The 22292-nt window shown below is 44.6% G+C and overlaps 2 protein-coding genes across 2 annotated transcripts; both read right to left on the reverse strand.

The window, feature by feature from the left end:
- Positions 1–2197: 2197 nt before the first annotated feature.
- Positions 2198–8283, reverse strand: ppp1r14aa (protein phosphatase 1, regulatory (inhibitor) subunit 14Aa). Its single transcript, XM_080014363.1, has 4 exons — positions 8015–8283; positions 5895–5975; positions 5587–5619; positions 2198–3888 (listed from the first exon to the last, which is right to left on the reverse strand). The coding sequence occupies exons 1-4, from the start codon at positions 8222–8224 to the stop codon at positions 3712–3714; spliced, it is 501 nt and encodes a 166-aa protein (XP_079870489.1). The 5' UTR covers positions 8225–8283; the 3' UTR covers positions 2198–3711.
- Positions 8284–12388: 4105 nt separating this feature from the next.
- dlb (deltaB) lies at positions 12389–16949 on the reverse strand (the record flags this gene model as incomplete). The annotated part of the gene is made up of 7 exons (XM_080013200.1): positions 16836–16949; positions 16510–16749; positions 16338–16395; positions 15364–15621; positions 14060–14421; positions 13715–13931; positions 12389–13125 (listed from the first exon to the last, which is right to left on the reverse strand). The coding sequence occupies exons 1-7, from the start codon at positions 16884–16886 to the stop codon at positions 12389–12391; spliced, it is 1923 nt and encodes a 640-aa protein (XP_079869326.1). The 5' UTR covers positions 16887–16949.
- Between the last annotated feature and the right edge of the window lie 5343 nt (positions 16950–22292).

Below are 22292 nucleotides of genomic sequence, written 5' to 3' on the forward strand. Positions count from 1 at the left end.
CGCCTTTTAAGTACATTTCAAAGCAAGTACTTAAATACTTTTGCTTGAGTAGAAATGTCATTGTGGTACTCTCACCTTCACGTGTATGTATGTACTTTTCTTGAAGTAAAAGGTCTGAGGGCCTTCCACCACTGTTTACCATGGGGCCTAATATCAAAAACAAGGAGCAATCCCATGTGTTTTCCCAAATGCCTTCTTTCCCGGGTTGTGGAGAAACGAAGCTGCCGTTGTCCAGGTATAAACCCTGGTCATCGTGCGTCCGAACGTCAGCCGCAGCGAAGCCCCTTTCACCGTTCAATTCATTGCCAAGCTGCGCCCCCTAGTGGCCAAGGCCGGTGCAGGAGCAGCCCCCTGCGGCGTGTCCTCCGTCGCTGTTGTGTGTGTGTGTGTGTGTGTCGCGCCATGTTGCCGTGACGCCCGATCCCAGGAAACTCGGCCCCGAGCGATACCGATAGGCCCCGACATTCCGATTTAAACAACCGTTCCTTTGTACCGTTCGAAGACGGTAATAATAATAATAATAATAATAATAATAATAATAATAATAATAATAATAAACAATAAACAACAAATGGCAAAGCTGTACATGGCCAGCAGGTGGCGCCGTCTCTTTAAATAAACTGGTGCCATCTTGCAATAATTCCGCGGAGGGAATTTGACTTTAGATTTCTCCCTTCGGTGTTTTTCCGGGCCGGTGTGTGTTGTAGTCTGAAGTAGACTCTGTACAAGCGAGGTTAATCAAACTCTTCAGTCATTTAGGTTTGTTTTTCGACGCTCATCGGGCCTTTATGTGAGGAATAAGAAAGGACAAAAGAGTTGTTTGGGGGGGGGGGGGGGGGGTTGTTATTTAAATGAATCATAACGAGGCTATAAAAGCAAATAGTTATTTAATTTTCCTTTGGGAGTTTTTTTGCACTGAGCAAATATAAATGGAAAATATTTAGAATTTTTCTTTTACTGTTTTAATTTTAATAATGGCTGTTTTTTTTTTTAACCTATATTGTATATAGGTTGTCTACATTAATGTTTTACCTTTATTATGACCTTTATTACCCATGTTGTAATGCTTTCTGAGCATTCGCTGCATTTTGGCTTAAAACGGCTTCACCAGGCCCCGTAGACAAAGTTACAACCTGGAATATACATTATGAACATGAGCCCTTCTCCTGGTTTTCTGAAGACAAGCTGGCGTTCCTGTCGCCTGCCCCGCCCCTGCAGGACATGTGGTCAGACCTGTAGGCCTACATCTCACCTGCTCTTTGTTGAATCGCTCATTTAAAACAGGTGGTGCTGGCTCGATGGAATTATCCTTCATCAAATCTGACATGAATCCACCTGTATCAAGCACCATGCAAGCTGATTTCACCACTAAGCTGATGCATTGGGATGAAAAGCTGGAAACTGTTGTGAGGACTCATTCAATCTGTAATTCATTAAGCTCTATGTTCAAGTCCCTGTAAAGTAATTGCTGAAAACATGTGAAAAGACGATGTAGGACTGAATTGTGGCGTTTTAGATCATTTAGCTGTTTCTCACCATTGTTGTGGTCCGGATATTTGGGGCGGGGCTTGGGAATAAACACCTGGAGTGTTTATAAGCACCTCCAATTATACTGTGGGCCCTGTGACGTAAAAAGGGGCCCCAAATCGGAGTGGCTTGTTTCATGCCATGTATTCTGGAATAGACAGGTCACAAAAACACTGACTGGGTTGTCTTATTTCACAGTTTTTATGTTAGAAGGCCCGCCAGAGACCCAAATGTATGTGCATAAGCACTGAAAAGTGAGGTTCCACTTTAAAATGCAGCAAAGTGAAAGTATCAAGAAATAAAAAAAGTTAAATTCCTTAAAAGTGACTTTGTTTTGTGTGAGGGTGTGCGTGTGTGTGTGTGTGTGTGTGTGTGTGTGTGTGTGTGTGTGTGTGTGTGTGTGTGTGTGGTGTGCGTTCCTATGCGTATGTGTGTTTTTACTCTCATGCTTTACATGAGAGGCAGCCAGGTCTTGGGTTTTTTGCTGTACATTGTTGAAGTTATGGGAATTTAATCAACACCGTCTTTTGGTATTTTGGAAGAATCATTCTTCAAAGCTCAATTTTACCAGCAGAAAAATGAGATATTGAATGTGATAAGTGAGTGTCTTCTTTGTGTGCAGGGATGGAAGGAAAACAACATTGCCAGAAAAAAACAAAACAGCACCCTGAACCGCCAATGCCAACATTTTATTATCATTTTCTGCTAAAAGGAAAAGTCGCTGAAATGTCGTCTGAAAATGTAAACACTGTGAGTGCGCTGGTCAGTGTTAAACCGCCGTAGCAACACACCTCAAGAACGTCAAAGGCAAAAAAATAAGCAAGAAATGAAAATACGATGAGTGATCCAACAATGCAACATGGCTGATTCCAGTGTAAAATCAGAAATCTTAAGGTGATGTGGAGCTCATCTCTTTTCCTTGTTATGATTATATAGTCTTATTAACCAAAGTATAGCAGAATATGCACAAGTCACACATGCTGTTCCATTTTTGGAGTCTCGACAGTTAACCAAGAAGGTCGTGGTGCAGCTTGTTTGAGTTTGTTTTAAATCTCACAGGTGGCGTCTCAAAATATATTACACACGGCTGTGTGGAATACTCCGTTCTGATTGGTCAATAGTGGCAATCACTGGCCAGTTATTTCGGAACAATGACCGTTGCCTTGAGCAACCACTACTCCGTCTGGATTCACATTCCATGTTTGACGCAATGTGCGCTACGTTGTTTTTAGAACTTTTTTTTTTTTCTCAGTAGAAGCTAGGCATACTAGTTATAAAAATCACTTCAAATCAATATTCCACCTCAATGTATTTGTGTATTTAGTTAGTAGCCATGTAATAAGCGGGATAATGGACAGCACTGCAGCCTGGTTATTATCGCAAAATAACCCCCTTCAGAGAGATACAAGACCGTTCCACTTCCTGTCCGTCGGTTTCCTGATCATCCTATCGGAGGATATTTTGCCGATAATGACCGGCTGGCTGTCCATAGGCGTTTTCGCACCGAAACAAATCTGGGGACTCCCTGAGGGGGAACTAGGAACTTGGGAGGTCCCCCCGAGAACTAAATACCTTCAAGGGCTTTTTTTCATGGTTGTATTTGCGCTGCCAATAGGAACTCTGAAGTGACGTCAGCCAGTGAACTTTCAGCGTGAGTTCTCTGTTCTTAGTCTGTAACTTTCACTGATTAAAAAAAAATAATAATAATTCTGACTCTCGTACGGCACGGGTCATGCATCTGGACACCGCACGAGGATTTTTTTGTTTCATTCAATTAAAGTCGGAAAATGAAATAAAGAATATCTACAATAAAAAATAAAAATTTTAATTGTTTATTTGTATTACCGCAGACTGTATGTGGACTCGACCAGGCGGACTGAGTCCGAGGGACTGGCGAGGGACTGGACCACCTGCGTCTGCACCAATCACAGTGCACTTACGTCACTGATGGTTCCCCTTGGTCCTCTAGTCCCTGCACTGGAGTAGGAGCTAAAAAAAAAAAAGTCTCTAAGAACTACGATCGTTCCCAGTTCCTGCGGTGCGGACACAATGGAAGGGACAGTTCCTCCAAAAAGTTGTTCAAACTATGAAAAAGGTTCCTGCGGTGCGAATACGCCTCATCATCCCTCACCCATCCCACTGCTTTTTCAAAACGGTCACAATCGGATCAAAGTGTCCGAGAGGTCAGATGGTCTGGTTGTGGCTCCGACTCTGATGGTGGTGCTGTTGCGGCTGGTTGAAGTGGTAGGGCTCATGCCGGTAGTGGCTGTGGGAGGCGACCGGGTGTTCGATGCCCTTGCTCTGCAGCTCGCCCTCCTTATGAAGCCCCTCCAGCTTGCCCACCAGCTCGCTGATGAAGTCCTGAGGAGGGAGAGGAGGGCTTTACCAAACCCCGGCGGGGACCAGAGGAGATGTGTGTGTAGACATTGTAAAATTTCAACCCTTTACCAGAGAAGGCAGACGGGGCTTCTACATTTACATGACATCATTCTGGGATGAAACCTGTCTTTGACAGGTACTTATTTCAACCCCACTCCTAGCGCTGGGACCGTTGGGACACACGGGGCGTCCGCTGAGACTCGGCTCCTGATCCACCAATGAAAGTGAGCAAAATATTTGATGGGCAAACTGAAAATAGGAACTGACGATTTAGTCAGTGTGAGAAGAAGATGGAGGCATTTGGCGTAATTCATATCGAGCAGGACTAATTTACACTTTGAATTCCGGCGAAATAAATAATTGACAGAATTAAAATCGTTCCCGTGGGAATTCCATTCACAGTTTAGAGCCGAACCGACTCTTCCGAGGTCAGAAAAGGTCAATCTCGAGAACAACGAACAAATATTTTGTCGACAGCATAGAATACAGAGTGTTTACAACAATCACCGTGAAGAAGCACACTAAAAAAAAATACCTGATGGTCAGATGACTGAGATCCGGAAAACACACCGAATAAGGGAGTTTTTTTTATGAATTGGGAGACATTTTCTGACAACTCAGAAATTCTTAAAATGCAGGTTTGAAAACGCCTCTTGGCGTAATCCCATTTAGATTGTATCTCATTCATTTCCAAACAGAAACTGAGCTGAAACTATTTGCATGTTTACTGTGATAACGTTTACTTCAAAACATTTACTTCAAATCTGAGTGAAGCAAACAGAAGATCGTAGCGAGAGAGGGGTTTAGAGTGAAACAAATCTGCCAAAAAAAAAATCTAAACAAGTTCAATTGTTATTTAGTTGACTGCTACTTTCTAGAGAAGGAATGCTTGAGTCCATAGATGGTGAACGGGCCTTAAAGAGCGGTGGGGACGGGGGATCGGAGAGGAAGTTCCCACTCTTTCCTGGGTTCAAGTTTATTTTTCGAACTCATTTTCGCCAAAAAAATCGCACTATGCCTTAGAGATTCTTCCTGAATTTGTTTGGAGATCGCTCAAACTAAATAATATTTAGTAATTTATTAGAATATGTGATTTTCCTTATTAAACCCGCACCGTTTTCCTCTACGAGAGCTAAGGTATAAGAGGGTGATTTTTTTTCAAGAAAGTAAGTGGATGAAACAGGACTTTACTTTTTTTTTTTTACTGGTTATTCTCTGTAATTCATCTATTCTATCAAGTCAGTGTTGGTGGTTTTGGGAGACTGCATCCGGAGGGCCCCTCAAACTCCTCCGAAAGCAATAACACAAACCAAGTTTGTTTCGCTCGTGGTGATCTCCGTCATGTGTTTGGTTTGTTGGGTTTTTTTGGCACAAACCCATTTCAGTCGCTTTGGAAAACAAACCCGGCAGTGAAACCCGGCGTTCCCCCCGCCCCTTGTTCATTTATCAGCGTCTCTGAAGAGGCGCTGTGGGGCCAGATCTCAAAAGGGACTTTATTGTTCTGGGGGCAAAATGAAGAGAGGGAGCGAGACAAACAGCGCCTGTTGAGGGATTTTGACGGACTGTGGCAGGAAGAATCAGACACTGGCGACTCGGGCTGAGATTCGGGTCCCGGTGGATTTTCGTGCGTGACATACAGTATTGATATGTGTCTCGTACCATTTCCAACCCAGTACATACCTCTGTGTTGTTACTGCAGTTTTGAAGCAGCTCCTGTTTTAACAGAGATAGATACAGCATTGTAACTCATTGGCCCCATCAATGCATCACAGTGTAAAGCCTCATATGACAATCCCAATTTATTTTTTATTTTTTTGATCACGGTTCAGAACAGCTCCCATAATAAAGCAAAGGTAGCCCGGTCAATTTAAAAGTTCACGGCATTTTTCCACGTCTAGCTTTCTCTTAACTTGATTCCCGGTTCTGCCTATTGTTCATTCCCATTATTTGATCTGAAGCTGAGAAATATTCCCACCAGGTGAGCTCACCTGTAAATCTTTCACTCGTTCCTCGTCGTTAGGCAGATCTATTAGCTTATCAATGTTCACTTCCCCTGGCATGTCATCCTCCTGTTGAACACGCGCGGGCACACACACACACACACACACACACACACACACACACACACCCACACACAGATTCCGAATAAGCCTATTCTTCGTGAACATTGTGTTCACATAGTGGAAGTACATTTACACATGATTACGTCACATTATCTTTAACAAACATTACAAACATCACCTGCTTTCATCTCGATTAATGATTCAAGTTTGGGGATTCATGCCGACCACAGTGCCTGAAGCAGTTTTGTTTGTGACGACCCCAGTTGAACCACTTCCCGGTTGCACGGTAACTGTGGCCGGTTCGTGGCCAACAAAGGACCTTTGTACCAGCGCAGTGGAAGGACAAGCTATTCCCATCCATCCATCACGCCACCGCCCTGTTTGTGTAATGAGACTGGTGCCCTGGCACACCACGCAGTCCACCAGGGTCTCGGATTTACCTTTTATGACATTTTTTTGTAAAGCAAGATGTCAATCCAGTTGTTTTGCATCACTTTGAAAAGTTGCCCTCATAAACATTGCTACCATAATAAAGAGGCTGCTTTTTCCACGTAAAAGCTGGAGATCTCAGTGAGATTTCTCGCTCCGGATTGGATCCTTTTCAATGCAGCTCGGTATTAAGACGGGTCCCCCAAAGGAGCCATCTCGTACACAGCTGCACTGGAAGCATCCGCTCCTTCCAGAGATCTGACTTTCACAACATGCTCCCGCACTTCAGGCCCCAAAATACCTCCTGCCCTTTTTCCACATTAGCCACAAGAGACCCTCAGCCTCCAGAACAACATGTCGCAGTGTTTACCTCCTCCTGGGACCCGTAGTGCTCTCTCTCTCTCTCTCTCTCTCTCTCTCTCTCTCTCTCTCTCTCTCTCTCTCTCTCTCTCTCACACACACACACACAGACATTCCCCGACAACCTTTTCCCTCTTGTTTTTTTTCTTCCTCTCATCCCTCATCCTTTTTCTGGTCCCAAACACTGGCCATGTAAGGCAGAAAGCATCCCATTGCCACATCCACATCCTGGGAAGAGGACGGCAGTGAACCTCACACTTCCCTGGGGGTGCTTGGCCTTTTAAGGAGAACTCCACCTCTCCCCTAAATACTATCTACCACCTACCAGCCTGGAGCTCAAACCTATCAGGTCTGAATTATTCATGACATCATCCCTGTCCGCCTTAGAGATGATGATGGTGATGGTAAATAAATAAATGAAATGATTTATTTAATTAGATTAATTTTTTCGATTTTTCAGTTTTGTATTTCCATATTTGTTTTACATGCTTATTTATTTCACGTTTGATGCCATCATTATTGTAATGTTTTGAAAGGATACGATTATCACAATCCCATATTTAATTTGATTGTAAATTCTTTGAAATACTTTTTTTTTTTTCAAACAATGATATGAACCAGCCTTGTCATTTTCACATGTATAGCCTGGATCAATTTGCATATAAATTCAAGTCAATCCACTGCACCACGAAGACGCGTTGCGTTCATTATGATGATACTTTTATGAGGATGACTTTGCTTACTTATTTTGTAAAGTGTCCTTGGGTTTCTTGAAAGGCGTTTATGATTCAAAGTTATTATTATTATTATTATTATTATTATTTATAATTTATAATTTTTAGAATAATTATTGTTATTCTTTATATTTGTATTATTTTTTCTATTTTGATTATTATTATTATTATTATTATTATTATTATTATTATTATCATCATTATTGTTATTATTATTTTTATTATTATTGTTGTTGTTGTTGTTTTTATTAGTATTGTTATTATTGTTGTTATTATTAATTTTATTTGTATTATTACTGTTATTTTGATTCTTTTTATTTTGTTTTATTATTATTATTGTTATTATTATTATTATTATTATTATTATTATTATTAATCCCCATTAACATTGTTGCTATGAAAAAAAAGGTGAAAGACGAAATTATTTTTAACTCGCTCTTCCATAACTGATTCCTGGAGATTTTATTTTACTGAATTTTATTCGACTTTCCATACAAGTGTAGCAGGGTGTAACAAGCGCACCTTGCCCGAGTAGAGCCGGTCCAGGCGCTCGTCGATCCACTTCTCCACGTCCAGCCTCCGCTGCAGCTCCTTGCGGTTGTACTTGACGGTCACCCGGGCTGGTCTCCTCTGGAGCTGGCACTCGTAGTGGTGGCGGTGGTGCTCCCGGGGAGATCCACAGACAGAATCCGATGAAGGGCCGTCTCGGGGCGGCTGTTCGGAGGACGCCATGTCCGGGCTGTGTGCCTCCCGAGCTGCGGAGAAGAGGCGAATTGACAGCTCGGGAGGAGAGTTGGGACCTGGCGAGAGGCGGATCCTATCGGTGCTGGATGTTTTTGTTCTTCTTCCTGTTCGCATGAACTATACACTGCTTGGAAGACAGCACCGAAGTGGTCATAACTAAGAACGCTGGAGTGTCTTCTGTCCAAACTATGCGTTTTATTAAACTATCGAATTTAAAGTGGTGATCTGCGAGATTATTCTGTTAAAAAAAAATCTCATATTTGATACTTCATTTATATGCGGCAGCAAGTGAACAGACAGTTCTTGAAGTTGATGTGTTGGAAGCAGGAAAAATGGGCAAGCGTAAGGATCTGAGACATTTTGACAAGGGCCAAACTGTGATGGCTAGACGACTGGGTCAGAGCATCTCCAAAACGGCAGGTCTTGTGGGGCGTTGCCGGTCTGCAGTGGTTAGTATGTAGTGGAAAGGTCACAGAACTTAGAACAACACATTGTTTTTGCAATTGAAATAGTGGACTGAGCGTAGCGTTCTTGCTCAATGCCACTCCCAAGAGATAAGCCAGTCTGGTAAACAGTACTAATTTAATCAGATGAATTGTTGGACGTCACAGGATGTCTTCGGAGGTCTTGTGGAGTCCATGCCTCGACACGTCAGAGCTGTGTTGACGGCACGGGGGGGGCCCTTCACAATATGAGCGGTTATTACTGGTGGTTTTAATGTCGTGGCTGATCGGTCTGTAAGTAACAGCCAGTCAATGTATTTGCGATATACATGTGCTCCTCTACGCACTGTTTCCAATGACGGTGGCGGGGTCCGCCTTAGCAAGCAAGAATGCAGACCATTGGGCAAGTGTATACGAAGGGAAAGAATTCAAGGAATTGGATAAGGCATCGCAGATACTCGTGGTCAGTAACTGTTCACAGATAAGAACAGCACCCTCGAATGGGAAAAAAAAGTATCCTCAGCGCCTTAAGTGATAAAGAAAAAAGCCCACCAATGTGAAAAATGGATGCTTTTGAAAAATCAATTTGAAATGTCTGGTCAAAATCTTGTCGACAAATTGACCAGAATGCTGGTCAGAAATTGCATTTTTGGACTTGTACATGGCCGATTTGATAGGTTTGTACTTTAACAAGTTTCAAGCATTTATCTTCTATGTTCTTTATTTTTTTCTATATATTTATATATTTATATATATATATATATATATATATATATATATATATATTGTGTATATATATAGAGTGAGTGAGTGAGTGAGTGGGTGAGTGAGTGAGTGTGTGTGTGAGTGAGCGAGTGAGTGTGTGTGTACACATCTATATCTGTATGTACATATATATATGATGCGTGTGAACACCAGGAAAGCTGCGGGCCCAGATGGCATATCTGGGCGAGTACTGAGGACCTGTGCTAACCAGCTAGCTCCAGTGTTCACTACAATATTCAACATCTCCCTGGCTCAATCAGTGGTCCCGTCCTGCTTCAAGAGGTCCACCGTCGTTCCTGTCCCGAAGATCACCTCTCCTGCCTGCCTGAATGACTAGCGTCCGGTGGCTTTCACCTCGGTGGTCATGAAGTGTTTCGAGAGGCTGATTAAGGATTATATCTGCGCCTCCCTCCCCCGCACCTTGGACCCGTTGCAGTTTGCGTACCGGCAGAACAGATCCATGGATGACGCGGTCTCCCAGGTACTGCACACCACGCTCACGCACCTGGATGGCCAGAAGGGGGCCTATGTGAGAATGCTGTTCATTGATTATAGTTCAGCTTTCAACACCATAGTCCCCACCAGACTGGCTGTCAAGCTGAAGGAGCTCGGACTGAATGCTCCGCTGTGTGCCCGGATCCTGGACTTCCTCACAGCCCGCCCCCAGGTGGTTAGGGTGGGGAAGCTCATGTCAAGCTCCCTCACCCTGAATACAGGATCCCCCCCAGGGTTGCGTCCTCAGCCCCCTACTGTTCTCCCTGTACACACATGACTGTGTGGCCAGGTCCAGCTCCAACACCATCATAAAGTTTGCTGACGACACCGTTGTCGTGGGGATCACCGACTGCGACGAGAAGGCCTACCGCGAGGAGGTGGCTGACCTGTCACTCTGGTGCCAGGACAACAGCCTCCACCTGAATGTCAGCAAAACTAAGGAGCTGATTGTGGACTTTAGGTGAGGATCACAATCGAGGACGCGCGCGCCCTTGGTGATTAATGGGACTTCTGTTGACAGGGTGAGCAGCTTCAAGTACCTGGGAGTCCACATCACAGAGGACTTAACATGGACTGTACATACAGACACTCTGGTGAGAAAGGCGAGGCAGCGTCTTTACCACCTCAGGTAGCTGAGGAAATTCCGGGTCTCGGTGAGGATCCTCAAGTCCTTCTACTCTGGAGCAGTGGAGAGCATCCTGACAGGCAACGAGACTGAGACTGAGTTTTTTCCCGCAAGCCATAACAACTGTCAACGCTGACCTCACCAGGGGTCCTCACTGAGCCACACACATAGGCTCCACTACCTTACTGTACTGTATGTAGCATACTGTACCGCATACTGTGTCATTGTTCAGGGTTGTTCGTGATGCCGTATTCCTGCGCCGTACTGTTGTATACTGTGCTGTATTATCCCAAACACTACCTCACTTTATTCACATGCCACTTTAATTCACATATCCGTATATACATAATTGCCTATTCCATATACATAAGCATATTCCCTCTATCTATTCCATTTTATTTCATTTTATTTTATTGTATTTTATTTTATTCTATATATTTTTATTTTTATTCTATAAGTATTCGATTTACTGTATTACGTTTTAGGAGTCAGTTAGTTGGTCTTTTAGAAATAATTTTTTTCCTCAGACATATTGTGTGTTATCACCGGGTGCGTTGCATTACATTTCACTGCATATATGTATGAAAGTATGTATATGTATGTGACAAATAAACCTCTTGAATCTTGAATCTTGAAATATATGCTATCATTATTGCTAATATTCTATTATTCTTAGGTATATTATATTCATAAGTATATACATATATATTCTCATATATGTGGATATAATATATGTTGTATATATATATATTTCTATATTGCCATTTTGTTTCGATTTTATGTTTTATTAACTTTTATTTTTTATTGCCTATTTGTTCTGATGTGAACTGGTTTTACACCACAATTTCCCTCCAGTGATGAATACAGTATCTATCTATATCTTTATATCCAACAATCAATCTCATCTCCTCTTTCCTATTATTCTGTTATTTGTTACCTACCTGTGACACTACGATCACAACTATCTTCAAGTGACATCAGAATTAAACTATTTGCCTTGTTCGGACATTTAAATGAAGTTTGCATGGTCTTAGATACAGATTTCTTTTTATTCCATATCACAAACACATACAAAATATTAAAATCAAGTATGAGTAAAAAACGTATGAAAAACACACCCTTTGGCACAACTTAAATTGGCACAATACGTTTTTTTTTGTTTTTTTTTTGTTTTTTTTTACAAATAACAACCAAACTTTGTTATATCCCCAGCATTAAACATCCTGGATATTGTACAAAATATCACGATGGAAAATAAAGCATTGGGTCTTTATGGACACCATATAAATATATATCCAACTTTCTAACAATCAAATGAGGACATACAACATACATTTTCAAATAAATAAATAGTATAAACAATAAAAATGATGGTGCATACAAATAAAAAGGAAAAAATGGTCAAAGGAAGATTGAAACGCAAAATAAATTATATTTCAGGTTCTGTGTAAAATAAAATGATTAAATGACAAAGGAAACGTCAATGAAAGCCCCCAAAACACATTTTTTTGGATGGGTTTTCCAAAGGTGATCAAAAATTTGTGACTTCCTGTATTTGGTATGTGTTGTAGGTCCCATGAAAAATGTATTATTATTTATCTCTTTGGGTCATTAAACTTGAGATTTCTCCTCACATAGTCTTTGTAAGTTATCATCGCCACAACATAGCTTCAGAATGAGCGGGTTCCGACTATAAATGTCCTCCTCTCTGCTGCCATCCACGGACGCAGAAGAAGAAGGAGAAGTGCTACTTAGTCCCCGATCTCGTCTCCTGGGCAGCTGCCCCGTGTCTCTTCCCCTTACGCCCTGCCATCAGATTTATTTTCATCTCAGCCCAGCCACGGAGCCGAGGCCGGCCTCGTCCCTCCACATGAAGTCCTGTACAGCGGGGGAGAGCGAGAGCCGCTCCCCTCTGGCGAGGCCGCCCTCCGCGGAGCCGTGCCTGTAACCGGACCTGCCGTGGTCGTCGAGGGAGAGGCTGAGGTGCGCCGTGCTGTTGCTGATCTTGAACAGGCCGTTGGGGCCCAGGAAGGCGTCCCGCTCGCTGCCGCCAACGCTGTTGACCGTCTCCAGGTCGTTGTAGACGGCGATGTCGCTCAGCTGCTTCCTGCCCCGCAGCAGACGCCTCCTCCTTAACACTACAATGCCCGCCACCAGGACCACCGCCAGGATGGCCAGGACGCAGGTTGCGGTGACGGTGGCAGAGGACGGCTGGGACGTTTGCCGCAAGGCGGGCTTGAAACTGGGCTGCAGCGTGAACTCGCAACTCGGGCCCATGAAGCCCTTGGGGCACTGGCACACAGGCCCGGTGAAGTGGGTGAAGCAGGTGCCGCCGTTCTGGCAGGGACGGACACCGCAGGCGTCCGATCGTACGCTGCAGTTCTTGCCGGTGTAGCCAAGGGTGCAGGAGCATTTGTAACCGTTCACGCGGTCCTGGCAGGTGCCGGCATTCTGGCAGGGGCCCGAGGCACAGTCGTCAATGTTGACCTGGCAGTTGGCACCGGTGTAGCCCCCCTGGCAGCGGCACAGCACACTCTGACCAAGGTCCAGACACTCCCCACCTGCAGAAAGCAAAGAAAGGCTGCGTTTAACACCCTGCCGGTCGGAGAGCCCCACCCACTGTGCTTAATTGGCGAGTGTTAATGGGATTACAATTAAAAATATTCGGAGTCACATAGAGATAATTTCAATGCCCAATTTTTGATGAGTGCCTCATCCGTTGGCATATTGGGTGTGCACATTAATGTAAGGAGAGCTCAGCTATAAACATCTTGTAATACATTTGCAAATTGTTAAGTTCTGCACATGCCATTGAGGGCAATGACGTGCGGTACTGCAGTGAACACTATGAAATTCTAAAGTATGTGTTGTTGTACTGCTGTACCCGTCGGCTGCTTTGCATCAATATCACCAGCAGAGGACGCCAGAAGATAGCAGACGTCAACATAATCTTTCCACTTTTGCCTGGCTAATTTAGAAAAGTAGTTAATATTGTATGGCCTATTCCGGTCTGGTCCCATATCCACTGAGGTTTGAGAGATATAACTGCTATCGTAATTCTGCAGGAGGCGCTTGGTCACCTGTGCTTGTCCTGACACTGACACTGTTGGTGTGCACCTCCACCAGAAGATGTCTCCAGGAACCACTCACCGTTCAGACAGGGACTGTTGCTGCAGCGGTCCAGCTTCTTCTCACAGTTGGAGCCTGTGTAGTTGGGGGGGCAGCGGCAGGTGTAGCCTCCCGTCAGAGTCTCCACGCAGGTGCCGCCGTTGAAACAGGGACCATCGGCGCAGGTCATGGCAATAATCTCACAGTTCTTGCCGTAGAAGCCCTGAGGGCAAGTGCAGGAGTAGTCGTTTTCGAGGTCCTATCGTGTGTGTGTGGGGGGGGGCGTGAAAATATGAGGTTGTTGTTATTTTGCGGGTATTGCACGGGTCGGCACCCTTTCAGATTCGTTCAAATCAACTGACTGTTCTGACTGTTCCGTCTACTTACGTTGCAGCTGCCTCCGTTCTTGCAGGGGTTGCTGTCACACTCGTTGGTCTCCAGCTCGCAGTTGGTGCCTCCGTAGCCGGGCTTGCAGGTGCAGGTGTAGCTGCCCTGGCCCGTGTTGGTGCAGGTGGCGCCGTTGGCACAGGGTCGGTGGTTGGTGCAGTAGTTGAGGTCCTGGTCACAGAAGAGGCCCCCCCAGCCCTCCTGACAGTTGCACTGCCATGGCTGGCTGCATGTCCCGTGGAGGCAGCCTGGGTAGCGCACGCACTCTGTGCAGGAGGGGCCCTGCCAGCCCATGCGACACTTGCATCCCCCTGGGGCCTCGCAGTAGCCGTGCCTCTCGCTGCAGTCCGCCGAGCAGATGGCTAGAAACAAAAAGGAGGGGGGGAAGGGTTATTACAATGGATACGCCCTCCCATACATCTCTCTTGCAATCACGTGCTGTCGCGCTCACACACACACACACACACACAAAGCACCCTGTCTGACCCAAACTCTATTCCAGACTTCACTGTTGGTTAAGTATTAAGCCAAGCAGCTGGTCGGCACAACGCCGGAGACAAATGCTTTTTTTCCTTGCACGCGCACGCACGCACACACACACACACCACCTTGAAAAACATCTCCTAGCAGGGGTCATTACTCTTTCGCCTATTGTTGGAGAGAATAAAAGGCAGATGGGACGCTGTAGACCTTCACCACGAAGGAAAACAACACACACTCCCAAAAGCCAAAAGCTCTCTGTGCCTTCTTAAAATATAAGCCCCGCTAACGAGACAGAAAGCTACACGTCCTCATCATCGCACCACCACGGGTCCGCTTGACAGTATTGGGAGAGACTAGAAGAGGTATCTTCACTTGTGTTTTAGGCAACAACTGCTTTCAACTACTTACTACTGCTAATACCTATCAGTGCCTGCTCAAAGCCTATGGCAATTTCCTGTAGAATTTAAAGCTGGCACTTGGCAAATAAGTTGCCAGTTATGTGCTCTAAAGTTGTAGTTGATTGCTGTAGCCCAGAAAACAATTACACTATATTACTGGATATTAATTTACACTTAATTGATTTTACACTTAAAATGTTTTTACAATAACTGGCAGTTTTTGGCTTTTGTATAAAACTCAATCCAATTCACACCATTTTCTTATGATCTACTCTTTTCAGCAGTTAGGCAAATAAAGTGAGGTGAAAATTCCAAAACCACAGTTTTGATTGCCACCTCCTTGACACCTTCCCTGAAATGCTCTATGTGTACATTTCTATATCATCAGCACACAGTGCAACACCACTATGAGTGTCCACTTACGTTCTGAGCAGTAATTGCCCTTCCAGCCCTGCAGGCAGATGCGGTTGCCCTCCTCATCACAGGTGTAGTGGCCCAGCGTGTCGTCCCGAGGCCGGCAGTATTCAGCACAGCCCTCCCCAAAGTAGTACTCATCACAAAATACGTGGTAGGAGTACCGGAGCTCGCTCTGCTCGCCAAAGTGCACGTCCTGGGACCAGTCCTCGCCGATGGCAAGCCTTCTTTTAGTTGCTAGTCTGCTGACGAGGTTGTTTTGGTTGTCTGCAAAAAAAAAAGGGAAAAATGTGTGTTTCAATACAGTGGTTCTCAACATGGGGTGTGGGGACCCCCAGTGGTCCTTCAAGATGTTCCAGGGGGTCCCCAGGAAAATGATCAATAGTTAAAACTTCACCATTATTTAATTTACTTGACGTTATGAGATAATGTTTACCTGCAATGTTATGTGAAAGTATACTTTGCATATATACTATACTTTTTATGTATTCACAATTAATAAAACCACTTAAATTATACTTGGTGTGTAAGAAGTTGTACTCAAGATGTTTAGCTGCAACGACCCGTCAATTAATTGCCAACTATTTTGACAATCAAATAATCGTTTTCAGTTATTTTTTAAGAAGAGAATCTCCAAATGCGCTGATTCCAGCTCCTTAAATGTCAATATTTTCCTTCTTTAAGTCCTGCATACCAGTCAACTGAATACCTTTGGGCTGTGGACAAAACAAGACATTTGAGGACGTCGCCTTGAGCTTTGGGGGGAAAAAAAACTGAACGACATTTCTAGCTGATATTTTATGAACAAAACAACTAATCCATTAATCGGGAAAATAATCGACAGATTGATCGATCATAAAAATAATCGTTCGCTGCAGCTCTATTAAGAATGAACACATTATTCATGTATTTGTGGTTACTTTTGATAACAAACGTGAACTTTTTACAGGTCCACTAAAGTACAGCTCGGCTATAGGACTTACCGGTGTATTCTGTTTGGGATTCGGCATTCCAGGCTTCAATGATGAGCGAAAATGTTCCCTAGAAATAAAACATAAACAGAGACGCGTTTAAGAGCGGGGAGACTGCGGCACGGGCCGTGGGCGTCATTTAAGCTTCACCGGTGCCGAGGAGAACTGCTGGTGCCACATTTACCGGCCATTTGAAATGGAAAGGCACCCGGATGGGGGCGCTGCTGGAGATGGAGGTGTGGTCGGAGCGGATGACGTTGGTCTGGCCGGTGCCGAAGGTGCACGGCGGCTCCGCGGAGATCACGTCCTCCGGGTGCTTCAGGCAGATCCTGAAGAAGATGTGACACTCCCTGTGGCGTCGGCAGATGCGGTGCGCCGTGTGGAACGAGTGGACCTTCAGCTCGAACACACCGGAGGACGCCACCTGAGCACAGTCAACCAGATTCAAATAAGACACGACGCTGGGCATCGGACCCGGTTGACACGAGACATGATGAGAGGTTTACGTACCATTTGCACTAAGGCCAAAGCCAAAATGCATCTGAGGTGGAGGTTTGCCATTTCTTCCCAAGGTTTCACGGTTAAAGGACAAACAACGACAACAAACAAAAAAGTTTCAGCGCTGCTGCGCGCCCGTCGCTCCGGTTGAACCTGCGCGTAAAAGTGACTCCTCCAAAAAAACACTGAAACGCTTCAAAACGTGGAGCTCATTCCCGAGGGGTTGGGTGGATGTGGAAAGCTCCTCGGTGTCTTCCTCCTGTCCCCTTGCTCCTCCCGCGGTCCACTTGGTTATGTCCTGGTGCGTAATGACAATGAATGGATTTATACTGCCGGCCCGGCGTCACGCGTCAGGGGGAAGGAGGAGGAGGAGGAGGGCCCCCGGGGGGGGGGGGGGGGGCTCCGGGAGGCCCCCCGGGGACTTGCGACTGAAGAACGCGATGCGGGGGATATGGTTGCATTGGTTGAAATGTGGGCCAGGTTCACAAGTGAAGGGGAAACATGTCGTTCTTTGCTCTAAAATGATAAAACCACCCTTTCTTATTTCTTAGTGTGTAAAACCTTGGGGACTGGTGGCGCAGGCCGCGGTCCCGGCGTTCTCATCTCAAACGATGCGCAAGCACAGACAACAAACTGTATCAAACATTTGGCGATAACACAACAGATTGGGCAGTTTGTGTGTGTGTGTGTGTGTGTGTATATATATATATAAATTCACAGACTGCTTTTTATGATAAAACGGAGTGCGTGTGATTATACAGTTGGAGTGTGTGAGAACGCTCATTTCTGAATATCGATTAAAGGGAAGTAGAGGAGGAACAGGAGGACACGTTCCGCCCTCATGCTTTTCATCCTTTTCATCCTTTTCATCCTTTTCATCCTTTTCATCCTTTCTTTGGGTCAGATATAGTAATTGCTCCGACGCGTGCGCGGGTACAACGGTGCGTGGGGCAGTTTTGCGCATGAGACCTTCACTTGGCGCACTTTCGGATCGCCCCCCCCCCCCCCCCCCCTCTACTCTGAGATTTGTTGTTGTCTCCTGGGGGCCGGGGGCCAGGGGCCAGGGGCCGGGGGGAGGGGGGAGCAGAGTTTGGACTATCATGTTGCCTTTGTCTGAACAGCTGTATGGTAATGAGTGGCACATGGCTCACCGTGTGGCGGCCCAAGCTGCCCATTGTTCCCTCAAACCGTCTAACCACACACCCCTACTAAACCATTGTACACACATTGATTTTTTTGGGGGGGGAATTATGGCTAACATATAAAACTTCCAGCACCGGCCACTTGCTTCGAATATTATATTGTATATTATAATTAAGGCACCAATCATTCAATGTGCAAACAAAGAGTTGCAAGTTAAGGTGTATATTCATTCAGGTGAGATGATCAAATACAGATTAAAAAGAAATGCAAAAACTGATGAGAGAGATTTGGACTTAAATTAACAATGTAATGCTACCCTAAAAATAAAATTGTATATATATATGTATACATACAGTATACATTTTATAAACAGCTGCTTCTTCTAGATATTTATTTTACATCTTAATTCAGATGATCATAGATTTTATGAAAATGTGGTGAAAGTGAAGGCTTTAGGTTATGTTTGCCTTCTGCACAGGCACGCGCCTGTTGTATCGTGTGTGTGTGTGTGTGTGTGTGTGTGTGTGTGTCTGTGTGTGTGTGTGTGTGTGTGTGTCTGTGTGTGTGTGTGTGTGTGCGTGTGTGTGTACGCGCGCGCGTGTGGGGGTTGGGACGTCTGTGGACCATTGATATGGTAATGAGGAGACGCGTGCCTCAAGTTCGCATCCTCCTTGGAAGTTGGCACGCTTCTCCTACCGACCACACATGGGCCAAAACAAACGAGAATGATAAATATAAATCACCCGCAGATGGAGAGATGTTCATGTCTGAACCTTTAGTCCACATAGTTTGGAGTGTTTTTTAGTAGGGCAGGTCTTTTCAAGCGACATAAGTTGAAGGCTATACTGTCAAGTTTTAAGCCCTTCAGAGTTTATATATATATATATATATATATATATATATATATATATATATATATATATATATTTGCTAGATGTTTACGTGTTTACTGCTATTTTATTTTAATCTTTTCGTTTTATTCTTCCTCATTTCTATATATTGTTGTCTTGGTTCCTGTTTTTAATTGTGAAAAGCACCAGAAAAAAAAAGCATGGAGTTTTGTAAAAGAAAAATAGTAATCTATAATAATACTAACATTAACAAAAATTGCACAAGCAAGACCGTGCAAAGAATATGATTTTTTGAATATATATAGAGTCTGTTATATATCGGTAAACAATAATGTGCAGTTTTGCCATTTTGATTGTTGTGAAAAGATATAGACTAAAACAATGTTCCGGATGCCATTTTACTGAATTCTTACAATACTTTCCATTGGTCTCATCTCTTTGACTTAGTCCAAAAACAATTCAACCAAATTTCCCTTCGAACATTATCTATTAAACAATGTCGCCGAAATACTTTAAAAATGGTAATTATTTAATAATTAAACAGAAAAAAAACAGGACAGCGGCAAGTGCGGTTGATTCTTGAATTTCTCTGTTATTATGAAAAATTTGTTTGTGTGCGGCGTGCGTAAAAGTCCTGTAGATCTATATCTCTGCAAACAGACACATTATCGTGCACCGTGTTCGAGTTACTCTTCTGCCCCTATACATCAGCTGGCCTTGTTGGGGGGGCGGGGGGGCTGCTTATCTGAAATGGACCTACCTAGTGTATCTACTCGATCCCTATCTCTGAGGAGGTGGATTTGCTTTCCTTTGTGTGTCCCCGGAGCAGATGGACAGTGCACCCGCTCTGCCTCCGTCATCTGTGTTACACGGAGAGGGCTGCGAGCGGGAGCATGCCACGGGCCATGGGAACCGCAGAAAAGTCATGTCATCCACCTCTCCCGGCTCCTCCTGTTCCTGAGGCCAGCATCTGCCTCCTCACTGCGGCTCAAGAGACCCTTCCTCCCCAAGGGGAGCCTGGAGGGGGATGGGGAGGGGGGCTGTAGTAGTTGGTGCAAATCAGTCCCGAGGCCCTCGGGGGAAAAGGCTGTTATGGATACTGGACCCCAGCCTGCTGTCTGGAGAGCGGTAAAAGGAAGTATGGAGGGCTGTGGTGGTCCGTGCGTGTATGTGTGTGTGTGTGTGTGTGTGTGTGGCACAAATATATGAATGTGATTTGATTGGGCCCGTGCTTGTTTTGTATTCTCATGATGTCCATGTGTGAGTTCTCCAGGGAGAGTGTGTCTGCGTATGTAAATTGCACTACAGGAAGCAACGCATACATCTTCCGCTGAGATATTTTTATTTATTTACTTTTATGCATCTTAACATTCACTATTTCAACATGAATAGTTACTGACATGAATAGCTACATGAATACTCATGGGATGTAATTGTACATTTCATTTTGACCTCTAATTTTTTATCTTTTCTATTATTATTGTTTTTCTGTTATTTTCTGTTATATCTGTTGTTTATCATTAGGTTGAGTGTATATTGGCCATTTTTTGTATATTTGTACATGTATGTATGTGTATATTTCAGATTTTGGCATATTTTCCATTTTTATTGTATTGCTTTATTTTCATATTGCCTATTGTGGTGATGTGAACTGTTGGGAGATTGCAGTTCCCCTTCAGGGATGAATAAAATACTGTCTATCTATCTATCTTACTGCGTCAGCCTTGTTATTATGACTTGCTTTAATTTGTGTATATGTTGCAAACGAACCACTGATGCCATCACAAACGCCTTCAGCTATGTCAAGAGAAAACCCTAAACACATTTACATTTTCTGCCCAGTCAGCAAATGCAGATACACTTGCGTTGCATTGTGGGCAACACACTGGAGGCACAATAGGCAGGCATAATAATTTAATCCCCGGCAGACCGCCTTCCATCCAACCTTTCCTCCCTTTCGCCCCCTCTCCTGTCCCGGCAACTCCCTCCATGGCAGATGGGACATGAAAGAAGGAGTGGGGAGGTAGAGGGTGGAGGGGAGGGAAGGGAACAGGTGGGGCTGAAAAGAAAAGAAAGGAGAGAGGGGTCAAACCGGAGCAAATAGAAAGGCTGGGTGTCTTGGGGGTAACAAACACTTGCAGGAGGACAGATTGATCTGCAGTCCCCCCCACCCCCCGCGAGCCTCTCTGGGGGTCCGAGCGTCTGTTTTCACCCAGATGTCGTGGGCACGACATGTCTGCAGTCGGAGTGAGGGGGCGAGTGAGAGTTCGAGCGAACCGCCGAGGTATCTATAAAGCAGAGGCCTCGGAGAGATCACACTGTGGAATTTAATTTTGTAATGATGTTGATTTTCCCCCACTGTATTGAGCAACAGAAACAGCAGACTGGGTTCTGTCAGTGGGACCTATATGTGCCTGTGTGTCTACCTCTATGTTGATGTAGGATATTTCAATATGGAGCAAACGCCATCTTAAATTGGATCTAGATCGTAAGGAGTATATATGCAAATACATCCAGTATTTCATTTGTTTCATTTTTTTCTTTTGTATAAGTTTATCCGAAGACTTTATACACCAGTTCGACTAAACACACCAGGATAGGATTTTATGCAGCTCAAAGTGAATCTATACCTTTTAGAAAAATGCTTAAATCTGCGGCTTAAGTACCCTCTAAAGTAATGATAATAAAAAGGTAAAAGGCTCATGTTGTGAATACAGCTGGCTATTCAGCCCCCCCCCCTCGCCCCCCAGCCAGACATTAACGCTGCCCCCTGCCTTCCAGCTATGGAGGAATCCCCCCCCCCCCAGAAGTGTTCCTTCTGCAGGATCCCGCCCCAAACCTCCACTCCCTCCCTGGGTACAGCAGCTGTTTAACAAGCACACCGAGACAGAAGGTGCCAGAACAATGCACTTCTAGTTAAGCCTGGTTGTGTTTGATGCTGTGTGTGTGTGTGTGTTTGATGCTGTATGTGTGTATGTCTGTGTGTGTGTATGTTTTATGCTGTGTGTGTGTGTGTGTGTGTGTGTGTGTGTGCGTGTGAGTGTGTGTGTGTGTGTGTGTGTGTGTGTGTGTGTGTGCGTGTGTGCATGCGCGCGCGGGCGTGTGTGTGTGTGTGTGTGTGTGTGTGTGTGTGTGTGTGTGTGTGTGTGTGTGTGATCCAGAATAGAGTATTAGGCAAGCAGGACAAAAGTGTAGGAAACAACAAGATAGATGTACAACCTTCACGTCACGCTAAGGTTCATGTAAAAGTTCAAGAAGGAAAAAAGGCCCCAAGGACTGAACCTTGGTGAACTCCACACCTGAAGTTAGTTCGCTGAGATACATAGTTGCCAGGGGAGACAGAATAGTCCCTTTCTGGTAAATAATACTGGAACCATTTCCAAATCAAGTCCAAACTCCTGTTGTAATCTGTCTAGTCAAATTGTGTGGACGATTGTGCCGAATGCAGCGCTGCTGTCTAATAACAAGAGGGTTG

This window comes from Zeus faber (genome assembly GCF_960531495.2).
Source record: "Zeus faber genome assembly, chromosome: 14".
NCBI classification, from domain to species: Eukaryota; Metazoa; Chordata; class Actinopteri; order Zeiformes; family Zeidae; genus Zeus; species Zeus faber.